The 15352-nt window shown below is 38.3% G+C and overlaps 2 protein-coding genes, 1 long non-coding RNA gene and 5 other non-coding genes across 12 annotated transcripts; 2 read left to right on the forward strand and 6 right to left on the reverse strand.

Moving 5' to 3' along the window:
* The first annotated feature begins 2211 nt into the window (after window positions 1-2211).
* On the forward strand, window positions 2212-6065 carry nsrp1 (nuclear speckle splicing regulatory protein 1). Its single transcript, XM_067492186.1, has 7 exons — window positions 2212-2273; window positions 3220-3307; window positions 3488-3544; window positions 3654-3782; window positions 3907-4114; window positions 4459-4561; window positions 4648-6065. The coding sequence occupies exons 1-7, from the start codon at window positions 2254-2256 to the stop codon at window positions 5444-5446; spliced, it is 1404 nt and encodes a 467-aa protein (XP_067348287.1). The 5' UTR covers window positions 2212-2253; the 3' UTR covers window positions 5447-6065.
* Window positions 6066-6729: 664 nt separating this feature from the next.
* LOC137107975 (uncharacterized) lies at window positions 6730-9334 on the reverse strand. Of its 4 annotated transcripts, none has more exons than XR_010912114.1 (8): window positions 9070-9334; window positions 8474-8685; window positions 8235-8277; window positions 7983-8044; window positions 7702-7733; window positions 7301-7351; window positions 7058-7116; window positions 6730-6934 (listed from the first exon to the last, which is right to left on the reverse strand). It is a non-coding gene; the product is annotated as an uncharacterized lncRNA (long non-coding RNA). The 4 variants fall into 4 exon arrangements; XR_010912113.1 differs by having other exon boundaries at window positions 6730-6937; XR_010912112.1 differs by having other exon boundaries at window positions 7063-7116; window positions 9070-9333.
* Window positions 7185-7257, reverse strand: LOC137108319 (small nucleolar RNA SNORD65). Its single transcript, XR_010912181.1, has one exon. It is a non-coding gene; the product is annotated as a small nucleolar RNA SNORD65 (small nucleolar RNA).
* LOC137108320 (small nucleolar RNA SNORD49) lies at window positions 7430-7508 on the reverse strand. Its single transcript, XR_010912182.1, has one exon. It is a non-coding gene; the product is annotated as a small nucleolar RNA SNORD49 (small nucleolar RNA).
* Window positions 7823-7896, reverse strand: LOC137108318 (small nucleolar RNA SNORD65). Its single transcript, XR_010912180.1, has one exon. It is a non-coding gene; the product is annotated as a small nucleolar RNA SNORD65 (small nucleolar RNA).
* On the reverse strand, window positions 8126-8199 carry LOC137108323 (small nucleolar RNA SNORD65). Its single transcript, XR_010912185.1, has one exon. It is a non-coding gene; the product is annotated as a small nucleolar RNA SNORD65 (small nucleolar RNA).
* LOC137108317 (small nucleolar RNA SNORD49) lies at window positions 8358-8434 on the reverse strand. Its single transcript, XR_010912179.1, has one exon. It is a non-coding gene; the product is annotated as a small nucleolar RNA SNORD49 (small nucleolar RNA).
* An 811-nt stretch (window positions 9335-10145) lies between the features above and the next one.
* Window positions 10146-15285, forward strand: LOC137107706 (ras-related protein Rab-34-like). 2 transcript variants are annotated; one of them, XM_067491577.1, is made up of 12 exons: window positions 10152-10258; window positions 10712-10758; window positions 10868-10919; window positions 11326-11417; window positions 11883-11948; window positions 12489-12590; window positions 13307-13371; window positions 13486-13537; window positions 13619-13700; window positions 13847-13937; window positions 14036-14143; window positions 14815-15284. In XM_067491577.1, the coding sequence occupies exons 3-12, from the start codon at window positions 10872-10874 to the stop codon at window positions 14874-14876; spliced, it is 768 nt and encodes a 255-aa protein (XP_067347678.1). In that variant the 5' UTR covers window positions 10152-10258; window positions 10712-10758; window positions 10868-10871; the 3' UTR covers window positions 14877-15284. The 2 variants fall into 2 exon arrangements, with proteins under 2 accessions (XP_067347676.1, XP_067347678.1); XM_067491575.1 differs by lacking the exon at window positions 11883-11948 and having other exon boundaries at window positions 10146-10258; window positions 10712-10919; window positions 14815-15285.
* Window positions 15286-15352: the final 67 nt, after the last annotated feature.

A 15352-nucleotide genomic window follows, 5' to 3' on the forward strand; every position in this document is an offset into this window, starting at 1 on the left:
AACACATTCAGACACTGAAGCATGCAGGTATGCACAACAGCAGAATTATAATTACATCGTGCACAATATGGTTCATCTGATCTTTCCTTTCAGACATAAATTATTCTAATTAATCAGGCTGAATGGTCAAAAAAAAAATCACAGAGACCTGTGGCAAATTAAAAGACTGAAACCAGACCAATCACTGAACAATGAGAGCAGAAACAAGCCCGTTAGTTATTGATATATGAGATATTTTTCATTTTTTACTTTAACTTTACCACTGTCTGTCAGTCTACGTATTCATTTATCCACATAGTCTTTTTATCACCACTTCATTTATTCATCCATCCATCAGGCAGCATTGGCTGTTCTGTTTGTACCTGAGGGATTAGCAGTGAGGGCAGAGAGGAGATGAGAAGATTATGACAGGGATAATGATATTTGGAATTAGAATCACTCAGAGGAGGCAGCGGGAATTCAAAGCTGAATCTTCAGCTACAGGTGAGACACGCTCTCTGATCTGATCGAAAAGACACCTTCACTTATTTAAACGTGCTTCTTTAAATTTTAGTTTTTTACATGTACATAAATGCCATTAAACGTTGACTTCCTATGTCAAAATAGAAGCAGAAGCTAGAAGCTGAGAAGTATTTTAATATAGGGAAATCGGAGGAAGGTTTAAAAACATTATTGTACCCTTCTGTATTCCATTACCAACTGGGGAACCAACTGCTCAGAGTCCCCCAAAGCCCCAGGTTCCGTCCAAAATGTTTGGGGCCACATAATTCAATTAATTACAAATTTGTTGTAAAATGTGCTCCTGTTCAAGAACCAGTTCTTAATTACATTGGGTTTTCCACACCATGGTGCACCCTCAGTCTTTCATTGGGATTGTGGTTTTCTTGTTTTTGTTTTTTGTTTTTTTAGAAAAGTGTGAAACTAACTAGTTACCCCATAGCCTCAAGTTATGTTGGTTAGATGTACTTTACTGGAAATCATAATCCTGATTGAGGAAAGTCATTTTTTCGATTTTATGTAATATTTTTAAGGGCTTTTAGCATGGGACTTTCCAGATTAATGAACTGTACGGTTTGAAAAAAAATGACTTGTGACAGTGAATATGCAGAATTATGAATTATGAATTTTAAGATTTATGTAACAAATAATCAAAGAACTATCAGAATTAGTATTTAAAAAGATACGCGGTCATTGAAAAACAAATAAATGAACAGTCTCAGGGTGGACAGTTGTATTAAATGTATTTTCTAAGTCAAAATTCTTTCTGAAAGAGTAACTGAAAGTTGCAGTTTGTTCCAATGTCGCCATCTATTGACAGATACGTTTGTAATAAAAATGATACCATTTTGACTTTAAGTGTTACAGTAGACATTTGAAGTTAAATGATTTGTTGTTACATAATTTGTATGTCATGGAATATTATAATGATATATAAGATAAATCACAATTCAGAGGAATACTGTTTGCAGTAAGAACTGCAGAAAGAATCACTAGTGCTCCCCTGTCCTTGTACACACGAGGAGCCAGGAAGCAGGCAAAGAAAATCACCACTGACCCTTGTCACCCTGGACACAACCTCCTCCAGCTTTTCCCCTCTGGCAGACGCTACAGAGCTGTTTCTGTCAAACCCACCAGACACCCAAACAGTTTCTTTCCGTAGGCCATCACACTTATTAACAGCTGAATTCATAGTTACAGATGCATTGCTGCACTGGACACACAGGCGCTTAACCACTACATGCCCACACAAAACATAGACACACACACACACACACACACACACACACACACACACACACACACACACACACACACACACACACACACTGCACTTTAAGTACACATGCAATTGTATTGGAAATGCCTTCTTTGACCCATTCTGACATTTTTTTCGTCTTTCCCCCTTCTATGTTTTTTGTCATTTTATATTGCCTGTACTGTTGTTCCTTGACAGCACGTATGCGTTAGTGTACTTGTGTACTGCCAAAATATCTGATTCTAAGTCTGATACCACAGCTGCTTATTTTATTCTTCTTCGCACTTTCGCAGCAAGCAGAAAATCCCAGGCAAAAGCCAATAAACAAAACTGACAAAATTAAAAACTTACATTAATTTGCAGTGTTATGGTTGAATTTAACCCGCCACCCACCCACCCCAAAAAATACACAATAAACAAAATAAAATCTATATGTGAACATTTACTGAAAACAATGTATCGAATCTGCCCAGGTGGTTCAAAGTGAGCAAAGCAAAATGGCGGTCCCTACAAAGCAGTAAGTAACAAACATGCTAACGTGATTATGAAAATGGGAAACTAACAGTAAACAGTCGTTTTGCTTGGCTGATGTTTAAGTTATAGTGATGATAAAGAAATTGATTCACTGTAGCAACCGCGGTATTACAACTTAACCTTATTTATGAAAACGGTGGATCGCCTATTTCTGCATCTGCAGCTAGCTTAGATAACCCTATGCTAATGTTATAAGTTACTAACCTCGCTTATAAATCTAACTTTGTTAATGCTAACAACCATGTCTGCATTATCCCCGGCTTTTGTTTCATTAAATACTTAACAGGCTGTAGTCGAAAGTTAATAAACGCTTATACCGCCATTTATCATCCAAAATGCCATGGATTTGTTAAAACACTTTGAAGTTGTTGGCGTGAACGTTATTTATTTTGTTAGAAAATGGAAACGATGTCCGCTGTGACGTAGCGTTACTTAAGTAAAATCAACACTTCGTTAAACAAGTACATTTAAGTATAAGTTACACCAACATGAAATATGTTACAAATGATCAATTGAAGAAACCATTTGCGATGTGAGTAGCTTCAAAAGAACGTAACGTTACACGTTTATCTACGGCCATTTTCTCAGTGTACATGTGGGATTCTTCAACTAAACGTGTTGAAAGTGAAATTCCTGTAATTTGTGTATTCAAATGTAACATTTCATATTTAATGATGCTCACATTGGAGCTTAATGTGCTCCAACACCGACTAACGGACCCCATTTACACCAAAATTTAAAAGCCATAGTAAAGTTTGTTGTGTTTCTAGAGAAACATCTCTAACCCTCACTAACTAGGTTGTCTTAGCTGCTTTAATTGTGGTTTCAGATGCCATGATTTTGCTTTTGCCCCAGTAGAGATACCACTTTTCCTGGTTGTACATGTGAAATGTGCAGTACAGGGTTTAGACTTGTTTGTTTGTTCACAGGTACGGGCTCATCTTGGCACAAAAGAAAGTGTCAAAGACAGCAAGCCTGCAGAGATCATCCGTCTTTGGAGATGATTCCGATGAGGAGGTGTGTAAAGGGGTTTATTATAAGCAGGACAATGTAATTGTATCTTCTGTAATTTATCGGTCATATGATTCAAAGATTTTCTCTCTTGTGATTAGTAAACCAATTTTTGTAAACAAATTCAATGAAAAAAAATTGAATAGTCAGTATTTTAACAGACTATACAAATGTTTTTTTATTCAGACCTCAGTTGGGGAGACTCTGCAGAAAGAAGCTATCAAAAAGAAGATGATGAAGCAGGTGAGTGGAAGAATTGGGAGACTTTATGTGGGCTTTACTTTAATCTTATTTTTTTAGTCATTTGACTTGCATGTCTCTGGTCTTTATTTTTTCCGTTCTTTGGCTGAAGACACGTTTGGAGATGCACAAGGCACTGGAACAGGACAGCACTGTATATGACTATGATGCTGTGTATGATGACATCCAAAAACAGAGAAGTGAGAGTAACAAAAAAGTTCTGGGAGGTGCCGACAAAAAGGTAATCTGTTTATATTGGACGTGATGTGTTAGATAGAAACACTAACTGTTGTCTTTTTGTTGCACTGCTGTTTAGTTGATATTGGATTCTGAAATCTTTCTGGTAAAAAACTTCTTTATGACAGCCAAAGTACATCCATCAGTTAATGAAAGCGGTGGAAGACAGAAAGAAAGAACAAGAACGAAGGGAAGAGAGGAAGATCCAGAAGGAACGAGAGGCTGAGGGAGAGAAGTTTGCCGATAAAGACGCTTATGTTACGTCCGCCTACAAGCAAAAACTGCTGGAGCAGAAGGAGGAGCAGGAGAGAGAGAGACGAGAGGCAGAGATGGAAGGTTAGACGGATACTTTACAGCTACTTTTAGACTGCTGGCAGATACAGGTTTGTTGAAAGTGATATGATGAGACATTAAACTCCAAAGGTTTAGAATAACCTATGAATATAGGTGAACTTGGAATTATAGTCTGATTTGTAAAAGTTTATACTGCCAGTCTGAAAATAACCAATTATATCGTAAACATAAAAAGTAGCTTGTTTTAATGTGGGAGAATATGTTTTTTCTTTTGGTAACACAAAGCACAACTTAACTGAAAGACTTTAAGATGTTGCTTGTATTAGGACACTTTATATGAAAATTTGTAAATTATTGTAAATTTAAACTATGTTTCTTTTCCTTAGCTGCTTTGGATGTGAAGAAACAAAACGACCTGAGCGGCTTCTATCGGCACTTTCTGAATCAGACTGTAGGAGAGGAGGCAATACCAGATCGCTCAGCAAACAAGTCAGTCACAGCTCTGTGTTACTTGCACATCAAAAATACATCATTCTCAGCCTGTAATGTAATATGTAACCTGTTTGTTTCCACAGAAGTCAAACTTCAAATCTTTCAAAAGAGCCAGAGAAGGCCTTACCCGTCCCCTCGCCTACGTCCCATGACATTAATGCAAGCTCATCCAGTGATAGTGAGGAAGGTCATGAGCAGAAGTCTGGATTTAGTAAACCTGGGGCAGGCTCTGCACACTCAAAACGCCACTACAGGCAGAGGTCGCCTTCATCAGGGAGTGGAGAGGAGAAGGAGAAGGCAAGAGAGAGGGAAAGGGACAGACCTAAAAAGAGTCACAGACACCTAGACAGAGACAAAGGTAGGGACAGAGACAGGGACAAGAACAGGGGCAGGGAAAAAGATGACCGACACGGAGGAAGAAGAGACGACAGGGACAGACGAAAAGACAGAGAAAGAGACAGAGGCAGAGAAGATAATAGAAGTAGAGGCAGGGGAGATGCAGAGAAGGAAGACAGGCATTGGAGGAGGGACAGGAGCCCTAAAGAAAGAGAGAGAGATAAGAATGGGGAAAGGGAGAAGAGAAGGAATCCAGATGAAGACAAGCAGAAGGACAAAGACCGGGAGGAAGAGAAGGAGAGAAGGAAGGACCCAGAGAAGGAGAAGGCAGTGAGGAGGGAAGAAAATGATCCAGAAAAGCAGGACGAAGCTGCAGCACAGGGAAAGGAAAAAGATGGAGAAGAGAAAGAGGACACAGAGGAAAAAGCGAGTAAATTTGCAAAGCGCAGCACGGAACAGACCGTAAGCTCGGCCAGAGAGAGGTACATGGCCAGACAGATGGCACGCTCAGCCTGTAAGAGCTACATCGAGGAGGAGGAGGACTGAAAGACACTAATGGCCCTAAGTTTCACAAAGCCAGTCTTTAGGTTTTCATATGTCCAACCAGTCCCATTTTAAAACAAGCTACTGTTGTTTTTCTTTGAATTCCCTGCACTGTTGCTATTCCTATACACTTCCTATGTTTACTGAAAGAACGTGTCACCCACTGCAGCAGTGTGGCTTATCAATATATTTGTAATATTTCTAGAGAATAGAAGAATGACTTATATTAGGCTTTGGTTACACAGACCAGACCTGTTAGTAGAATCAGTTTATTCATTTCTATAGGATTTGTTGAAAGTGAGATACATACTGAACACTGCAGTGAACAGATTCAACAGCATAGTGTGCTGATGGTCTTTTGTGACGCTGGAAACAGTTTTTCGACTTGAACAGGGGAGTGTTTGAACTATTGTCAAATAAGAATCTTGACTTGTAAATATGAATTTTGACATACGGCATCTTGTATCATCTCATCCATAAAAGTAGGAAATTTAATCTTATTGTTTAATTTGGAAGATGGATGTGTGTGGAATGATACTCTAGTGATGTTAATTCACTTTTGGTGAGGGGCTTTAAGTTTCTCATGCATTAAGTGAGAAGTTAATAAAAGTATTGTGTCCAGGTTTGTGTTACTTCATGAATTCTCCTGCAGTCATTTGCAATTTATTTAAATGCACACAAGACTGAATTGTGAGCTGAACTGTTCAGAGGTTAACCAGGTTTGTACCACAATAAAAGGTTACACCCACAGGTTTTGAGTAGAACTGTTAATTTAGTTTTAGACTACGTACAAATGGAATGTAACTGTATATTTATTCCAAGTTATGTATAAATCTCAATGTACTCAAATCCTTGTAAGAAACCTTTGAAATTAATTTTGTACCATGACATTTAACCTTTGAATTATATACAGCAACTTAGTAAAATACACCATTTCAGTGAGATTACTCATGTGCCAAACAAAGGATCAGACTAAACGGGTGCATCTCTTTACAGCATCATTACAGGAAAGGATTTATACTGACATTTTATAAGTGCTTCACTTAATCTAACCATTGCGACAGGCTATTCAGAGACTAACAGGTACATATAGCACATATTCCAGATGTGACTGATGCTCATGAGTAAAACACAAATTGGGAAGAGAAGTTTTATTGGACATAAGGGCAGTTGTAAGATTAAAACACCTCCCATATCTTCTCCCCATTACTTGATTTTCATGTGATCAGATTGGAAGCTCTGCTTGTTTCATCACTATCACAAGGCAACAAAGTTTCCACACGAAGTTACCATCTGGTGAAATAAAATTCTGCATTTAATATTGGGTTTATTTTTACAAGACACATTTTTATTGGCCATTCTCTACTGTGATAATTCAATAAGGAATTACAAATTATTCATTTACTATTTAAGTAACTTCTTTTAACATGGTGTAAATGATAGTTCACAGTGATGACGTCCATGTTCAAACTAGGTCCAGTGTCCAATCATCTGCTAAAGAGAAAAACAAAAGATGAGATTAGGAAAATGTAAAACCACAGTCTACTGTAAGAGAATAAACATAACGTGTGAATACTGAACACACAGCTGGTTGTTTACTGACAGTAAAGGTACCTTACCATGGAAAACTGCAGACATATTGTAGCAGATTCATTTCAACCCCTGGTCCAAACCTGAACAATAAAAGAAGTTAGTCTATAGAAGCACTTCCTTTGAATTTACTGTGATGCTGCCGCTTATTGCTCAGAAAACCGAGAGTCACCACTGAAAATCTGCCGGTAATTCCAGCTATATCAGTTTAGGTTTCATCACAGCAATAGACAACAAACATCTATGTACTGCAAACTTGAAAATTACCTGTCTCAACAGCAGTCTTCGGGAGACAGGATCACACTTGCAGAATTATTTCTGTAACAAAACAAGTGAAAAAACAAATTAGCCAGAAAAACATTTTAGATTTTTTTTTTTGAAAAGTATTGTTTAAAGTCTCAGAAAGGTGGATTAGAAAAAAATCGTCAGTTGTCGCATCTGACGGCACTTCCTATTCCAGATTTTCATCATTGATAATGCCACTCAGGGACTTATGTACCTCTGAGCAAATTAGCTTTTTAAAGCAAGTCACAGACGTACAAGTGTCAAATCAGTGAGGTGAAGGATTTAGCAGCACATTGGACTGATAGTGTAATTTCTTGACTTATATTCAATGATATGTTAAAACAATATGCATTGCCTTAAAAAAAAAATCTAAATCAACTTACGTTCATTCAGAAGCATCTTTAGAGAGCTCCACCTTAAATCAGAAGACACAAAAATCTTAATGGTGAAAACAAGCACTGGTTAATGTCGTCCATTCAAATGTTCATGTTCATTTCGTTTTGTGTTCAGTAAACCAATAATCACCACTAAAAAATCTGCCGGTAATTCCAGCTATTTCAGTTTAGGTTTCATCACAACAAAAACTGACGGTGCTTCCTACTCAAGGTTTTCACTGCTGCAAAGCATCGCAGAAATAACAGTCAATAAAGGAGTATTAACTGACCCATCAGCAGGTTCTTTATTCTGGTCCAAACATTTCTTTTGGCAGCTCAGGTTTCAGTTGAGCTGCAGAAAGACAGAGTTTTAACTTATTAACAGTCAAAGATGTAGCTTTTATTTTGGCCTGTAACAGAAACAAATCTTAAAGGTCAGAAAACCGAGGGTCACCACTGAACAATCTGCCGGTAATTCCAGCTATTTCAGTTTGGGTTTCATCACTACAGTTTTAAAGTCAACTAAACATTATTAAACTAACCTCAGTCTTGACTTTCAGTCATCCTGAATAGGCACATGTGGACCTGTTTAAAAAAATTACATTGTAAACACTGACTTAAAATAAATAAAATTAATAACGCAGAATAAAATGCAGCTTCTCAAGGCTCAGAAAAGTGAGAAAGAAATATCGTCAGTTGTCGCATCAGACGGCACTTCCTATTCACAGTTTTCATCATAGACACACTGACATATAGTTTTGTTGACTTCAATGTCACTCACCTTTGGAGACACAAGAAGGCCCAAAATTTCACATTATTGCATTTATTAAAACTGCTTTAATGTTTAGGTTAAGATTCTCAGTCATCCAGGTTTCATTGCCGGAAGAATAAAACACGTCAACTTGACTCCAGAGTAGGCCCTTGTTCCACCCTGGCCTGAACAGGCATGTTAGGGTGGGAGGTGGGAACAGGGTGGAATCATCAAGCTGCAACCTTAAAAAAACAAAAACACACATATTTCATTATTTTCTTGACAGACTTCCAATTTTGCTAACAAATGTATGATGAAATTACCCTAAATACCATTTGCTATCTTAAGGCACCTTCCTAAAATTACCCTCGTGTCACAGTACAAGGTGTCAAAATTGTTTATTAAATGCACATTGCTAAGATGATCACAGGAAGCAAGCCACAGAAACCACTTGCCATGGCAAATAGTGGGAAACGTTGTCGAACTAACACACCCATACAAGTATCCGACCTTCAACGTAACATGCCAGGGGAAAACTACATTACAGGTACTGCAAATGTTTAGCTAGTCTTTGCAGCAAAACAATCACCCTGTAGCAAAGAGAAGAGTCGAAGAAATACACTCACTTTTTTTGTCTTTCATCTCGACCTTTTTTTCAGTCCTTCCCACGTGGTGGTTTGAGGCCCGGTTGGAAAAACTTAACATTCCACTTTAAGTAAAATGAAGATAACTAGCTTCCAATACCCAATCACTAAAGTAACTAAAGTATTTTTTGCATGCTATACATAATGCCGTCGCCCTGTGTAGGTCTACTTGCAAACTCCATAAATAACACCCGCAGTAAAACACAGCCGAACGAGCGGCACAAGCAGTCAAAGAGGAAAAAAAAACGCGTTCGGGGGAGTTTTTAAACTCCACCTGTCGCAGTTTAAATACGTCACTTACGCTTCTCTCTGACGTAGGACGCGTCCTGTCGCCATCTGTGGCACCGGACTGTGAACATCATTTACATTTACATTTAGCAGACTCTTTTATCCAAAGCGACTTACAAGTGAGGTACAAGGCAGCAAAAATCTAAGTCAAGGAGAAAACATCAAAGCAAAGTCCTATCAGAAAAGCGTTCACAGTTCACGAGATACAAGTGCAAGAGAGCAGAATGTTTTTTTTTTTTTTTTTAAGTGCATAGGAAGATGCGGAAGAGTGTTCATCAATGTGTTTTGTTTTACATCATGACATACATAAACCCATGGTATATTAAAATATAAGTATATATATATAAACGGTTTAACAGCTTTTTATACAATTATTAACAATGCGTTATTCGGCACAACAGAAGCCAGTGTGAACTGAACCGTGTTTATTGCTTTGACACAAAATGTATTGCCACATGTTTTATTTTATTTTTTAAATGTGACTTGTGCCAAAACGGTGTAGGCTATTTAAACGCCATTTCGCACGTTTGCAACTCATCAGGAGTTGTAAAGAGTCGAAAAAGTTTTTCCCCGATTATTTGTTTTTATATTTGTTATTATTTGTTTCTTAGTGCCCAATAAAAATATTAAAAGAACAGATAAGAACATTGAAAATTTGATTTATTTAAAGTAAGTAAATGTTCATGGGTGAGTAAAACATGTGTTCATAAACATGTAACCACCAGGCGGTGCTGTTTGACTAGTTATTGTTTTTATTAATAATTACTCAGCAGTCTTATCTGTCTGCCTGGACAGAAGAATTTGTTTTCTTGCCAGACTGGATTTCACATTACAACCAAAGACCCTGAACACACTTTCTTCAGCTCCTTTACTGCAGTTTCAGGTAAAAATATTAAACTTATTTGAACTTTTGTGCATTTAGGCAGATTTTGTTGCCTTTACCATCGCCACCATCATTAATTTGCAAACTAATTTCTCAAACACTGACTTATAAATTTCAGGGGGAAAAGCTTATTAAAAGTGAAGTGTGAATGCTTCCAGAAAAAATGCAACTGCTAGCTAAAGTGCAGCAAACAGACAAAACCCAACAAATCAAACCAGTATTTGGTGTGAGCCTCATTTGCCTTATAAACTGTACTATTCTTGCACATTCTTAAAAGTTACTTGTTAGGTAGGCTGCTCCTTTCTTGCATCTTGGAGGACTTGGATTTAGTCTGTCTTTGTATCTTCCACCCCTTCTTTTGTTCCAATTCTGACTCCGTGATTTTGGATCAGGGTTCTGTGGGGACCGTATGTACCATCTGTTGCAGGACTCCTTGTTCTTCTTCTATTTCAGGAAAACTTGGAAGTCAACATTCTTTCCCTGGTTTTGTGGAGGCAGTGGTGAGAAAATGTCTTTCTCTTCTTGTTATGAATGAAAACAGTGTTCTGTCCGTGTAAAGCTCATACGCATCAAACTTAGAGGAGGTTGGAAGGTTTGTGTGTGTCGCAGCAGCATGTTGCCACCTGTGAAGAAGGACCAGATCATCACTCAGCTCCCACAGGTTAGTAACACACACACATGGACACACAAACACACTAATCATAATGCAATAACAACCAACAGTGTTGCAATTACTGTTTAGAGTCAACAGTGCTGCACTTTAGTGCTTTAAAAGTGGATCAGTGCAAATTTGAAAAATGCTATTTCCTAACAAAACCTCTTATGATTTTTTTTGTTTTAACTAGTTTCAGTTTGAAGGTTCTCAGAGCTTAACAGTGAGCTGAGAAACTTTCACCACTAGGACTAATTGCTGTAGACACATTTTAGAACATTATTGTCCAAGTGTTTTATTATTGTCCAACCTTCGGGTGGGCACGGTTTTAAAGATTTTACACTCAACAGTACATTTCCCTTTTCTTTTAATGTCCCTTTAAAAGAATGTTTAATTCTTCCCACTTTCTTTGGAGTGTTTTAGTCCAAATGCAGCACTGCACACCAAAGATGGCTTCCACCCAAAGGTGAAGGCTGTCTGTCAGGTACAGAAGACAGACTCATTAAGGTAAGACCACAGAAAGCCCTTTAGCTTAAGCTATGTCTACTGTGTGAGCTGACAGCCATCCACCACAGAGGTGGTGTTTAAAAGCTACCCTTTATAGCTTGTTACAAACTGAGTCAGATTTCTGCATGAAACCGAGTCAAGGGCAAAAGTTACAGTTTTGGGGATGAATGCTGTTGCATTTTTATTATTGTTGGAGTGCACACACATTGAAAGTAAATACATTGAACAGATGGAAGTAATAAAATACAATGAAAACTGTGACGAGTATTTCTAGATTATAAATTAACTCCATATCTTACTAGTAACATTTTAACAATCTAAAAGTAAAATGTTGGAGGGTGTAAACGCATAAAGTTAAGGGAGGTCAAGTTGTCTAAGCTTGGATGTTATTGATGCTGTTTTGTCATGCTGTCAGGTTGTTATGGTTTGGAGCCCAGAGTGACTGTTTCTGGTTTCTGTTGCCAGCTTTAATGTCGCCAAAGTCATTGTTGTGGGGGACGTTGCAGTTGGGAAAACATGTCTGGTCAGCAGGTGAGAAGCTGTCCTGGAAATTTAGATCAATCATACGGTTAAGTGGCTGTTTGTAGGCTCACTTTCGCTTCAAGGATAATTCAAATGTTTCCTCTGAAGCAGCAGCACTTTTTGAAGCCTAAATAAAACCCCATTTTGTTTTAGGTTTCAAGTTGACTTTCGGCTTGTCACAACAGTGGAACATGTTCTGCACGTTGATTTGGCAGGAGTGTTTTTACCCCGGAAGCCCTTCAGGCCACAACCCTCTAATTTTTTTCAGAACTAACCTATGCACAGAGCTGAGACTCACATTTTCTTCAAAGTGTCATTAAGTGTTAAGCAAAGATTATGGGAGTTACTTCCAGGATGATGCAGGAGGGAGATGAAAAAAATAGAGTCAACTGATCTCCTGCCCTGCCTGTCAGCGTGAAGACTATGATGATATTACAAATGCATGACTGTAATAGCTGACATTTAAGACAACAAAGCTGAATTGAATGACAAAGAAAAAATACAAGCTGTTAAATAAACTCCTTTGTCCTTTTCCCTTGTTCCTGTCAGGTTCTGTAAAGGTGCGTTTGATAAGAACTACAAAGCAACCATAGGGGTGGATTTTGAAATGGAGCGTTTCGAGGTTCTTGGTGTTCCCTTCAGTTTGCAGCTGTGAGTATGTTGCACAGGGAAACACACAAAATTCACCGACTGTGTCAACTGATTATCAAGCTCAAATGGGACAACAAGCTTTGTTCACTGCCACGCATCCTTAATTACACCAATGACAGTATTTAAAAAATAAGGAAGCAGTACAACAAGGATAAACTGTGTTTAAGTGGGCCGTATGTTAAACATTCTTAAATCTCCTTCTTGAGCTTTTAACACACCAGCAGTGTTGGTTAAGGGATACTAATGTCAGTCTGACCCCCAGTGTGGTTCTGAAACACCCCACCAACTACTAGACTGCCAGAAAAAGTCATTGGAAATTCACACAGGATGAATCCCACTGATGTTGGGAATCTAGTTTTAGAGCTTGATGTGTGGTTTTCAGTGAAGCGAAGTGAAGTGATTGCTTAAAAAATGTGGTTCCATTCATGTTTCTCTGCCTGAATCGTGATAACATACGTAAACCTTTTCTCCAGTGCAACCATCAAGTCCAAATGTTTATCTGTATTTATTTGACAGCTTTGCTCTGCAGATCAGAACAAAAGTGACGATTGTCAGTGGCTCTGTTGTGAACCCCAGCCGATAAGTTTTCTTACCGAACTACATAACAGCTGCATGCGACAGTGTCCTGCAGTTCTTCTACCTTCTCTTATCCTTTTCCCCCCATTGCCACCAAATACCCCAGTGAGAGCAATTAAAGCCACATCCTCTATTTTCAGGTGGGACACAGCAGGTCAGGAACGGTTCAAGTGCATCGCTTCGACCTATTACAGAGGAGCACAAGGTTAATCTACGTTGTATTATTAATTGATTCAACAACTGTGCTGTCTGCACCCTCTGACACCTTCCCCTTTTATTCACTTCTGTTCATACTGTTTTTCTCCTTACATTTCTCCAGCCATTATAGTTGTGTTCGACTTAAGCCGTGTGAACTCATTAGCAGATGCCAGGTAAGAAATATCCCTTTATTTAATGATTATGCGATTAAAACGTCATCTTGTAACTGTGTGTGTGTGTGTGTCTGTGTGTAGGCAGTGGCTCAAGGATGCCATGAAGGAAAATGACCCATCCAGTGTTTTACTGTTCCTCGTTGGTACCAAGAAGGACCTCAGTGTGGGTGACAATAATGAGCAATCATTATAATGGGGCCAATCAAAAGAAAATTAACCAGCCACATTGTACAACTCCAATTAAAAAAAGTTTAGATGATGTGTAAAACAGAATGCAATGATTTCTGTCTGTCTGTCTTCACTCCTCAGTCTCCGGATCAGTTGGCTCACATTGAGCAGGAAGCCATAAAATTCTCTGAGGAAATCAAAGCAGAGTACTGGGCTGTGTCTGCAAAATCAGGTAGGAGTCAAACACACACACTAGTAACAAGAAGCCGATTACCTGATTACCCATCGTCACCATCCCCTACATGCTTTTCTCTCTCTTTGTTGTTTCAGGAGATGGCATCAAGGATTTCTTCCTCCGTGTTGCCTCTCTGACGTTTGAGGCCAACGTTTTGTCCGAGCTTGAGAAAAGTGGGTCGAGGCAGGTCACCGACATTATCAGTGAGTCAGAATTCGCCCTATAATGACATGAACTATTTTTTCGATACATAGACCAATTAGTCTTTACTTTTTGGTAACTACTGTGTCATTAAACACCCACATTCTCAGTAATGTTGAAAGGTTGTTTTTTTTTTAAACTCACTGAGAAATGTGTAATCTCATTATATCAGTCTATATTCAGAGCCACTGAATTGTAAAATAATTTAAAGAGCCGGTGATTAATATTAAACGTGCCCTGTGGAGTTTTCTAACCCACACATCATCAGTGTTTCTTGCCAAACACATGTTAAAGGGATTTTCTTTAAAATAAAAGAAAGAAAGTTGTTTTCATCAGTGTTTTCCTTGCTAATAGTGTTCTTCACTGTCTTTGTGATGAAAATAACTAGTATTTCAAGGAAAACAGAACAATGCTTGCTCCCCTGTTTTACACTTTTAATTATTTTGTGATCTGAGTTTGATCTCTGGACCTTCAGGTTGAGAAACATGGAATATATCTCCCAGTACAACATGTGGATCATTTCTTTGTTTTTAATAGTTTTAAAGTATGTAAAAAACAAACAAACAACATTTTTGCATGCAGCCAGCTTCACTATTAAAACCCAGCTTCATTGTATTCATCTGAATGCCAAAGAATGTAAAAGTTTTACTTTTATTTTTTTGTGTTCACACAGAGATCACAGACCGCACAGAAGCTGGTCACAGCCCAATCAAAAGGAAATCTAGCTGCTGCTGATAGGAGATGGACATAATGTGCCAACAACACAAGAACAAAAATGGCCCACTTGAGTAGTACAATGCACTGTGGAGTCAGCGTGCTCAGTGTGGACAACATATATAAACTTTATTATAAGGAAAGTCGTGTCAACTAAATGATGTTGTATTTGTGGTGTTCTGCAGATGGCAGTTGTAGTTTTAATGTAGTGAATTTTAAGAAGCTGGTCGGCAGAATGACCTGGAGTGAAAGCACTTCTGATCAGAGATCAAACAACAAATAAAGCCTTGTGTTATGCTAGTTCTTGCAAACTCAATTGCGGGAAAATATTCTTCATGCTATCTTTTATTACACTGCACTTGGTTGATGATTTCATAAACACGTGGCTGAAGCCACAATTTTCGCCTGTTATGGATGAAATGTCAGCACAGGTCCTAATGCATGTATTTGGTTTTCCCACTGGTCCTTTTCCTGTCATGTGTCTGTGCTGCTAATGT

This window comes from Channa argus, chromosome 22 (assembly GCF_033026475.1).
Source record: "Channa argus isolate prfri chromosome 22, Channa argus male v1.0, whole genome shotgun sequence".
NCBI classification, from domain to species: domain Eukaryota; kingdom Metazoa; phylum Chordata; class Actinopteri; order Anabantiformes; family Channidae; genus Channa; species Channa argus.

Bases quoted from the DNA above. Each gene is read 5' to 3' on its own strand.
- nsrp1 (XM_067492186.1), top strand. From the start codon at position 2,254: ATGGCGGTCCCTACAAAGCA. The intron at 2,274-3,219 runs GTAAGTAACAAA...GTTTGTTCACAG, and splicing joins ATGGCGGTCCCTACAAAGCA to GTACGGGCTCATCTTGGCAC. The intron at 3,783-3,906 runs GTAATCTGTTTA...TCTTTATGACAG, and splicing joins TGGGAGGTGCCGACAAAAAG to CCAAAGTACATCCATCAGTT.
- LOC137107706 (XM_067491577.1), top strand. From the start codon at position 10,872: ATGTTGCCACCTGTGAAGAAGGACCAGATCATCACTCAGCTCCCACAG. The intron at 11,418-11,882 runs GTAAGACCACAG...TTCTGTTGCCAG, and splicing joins CAGAAGACAGACTCATTAAG to CTTTAATGTCGCCAAAGTCA. The intron at 13,372-13,485 runs GTTAATCTACGT...ACATTTCTCCAG, and splicing joins CTATTACAGAGGAGCACAAG to CCATTATAGTTGTGTTCGAC.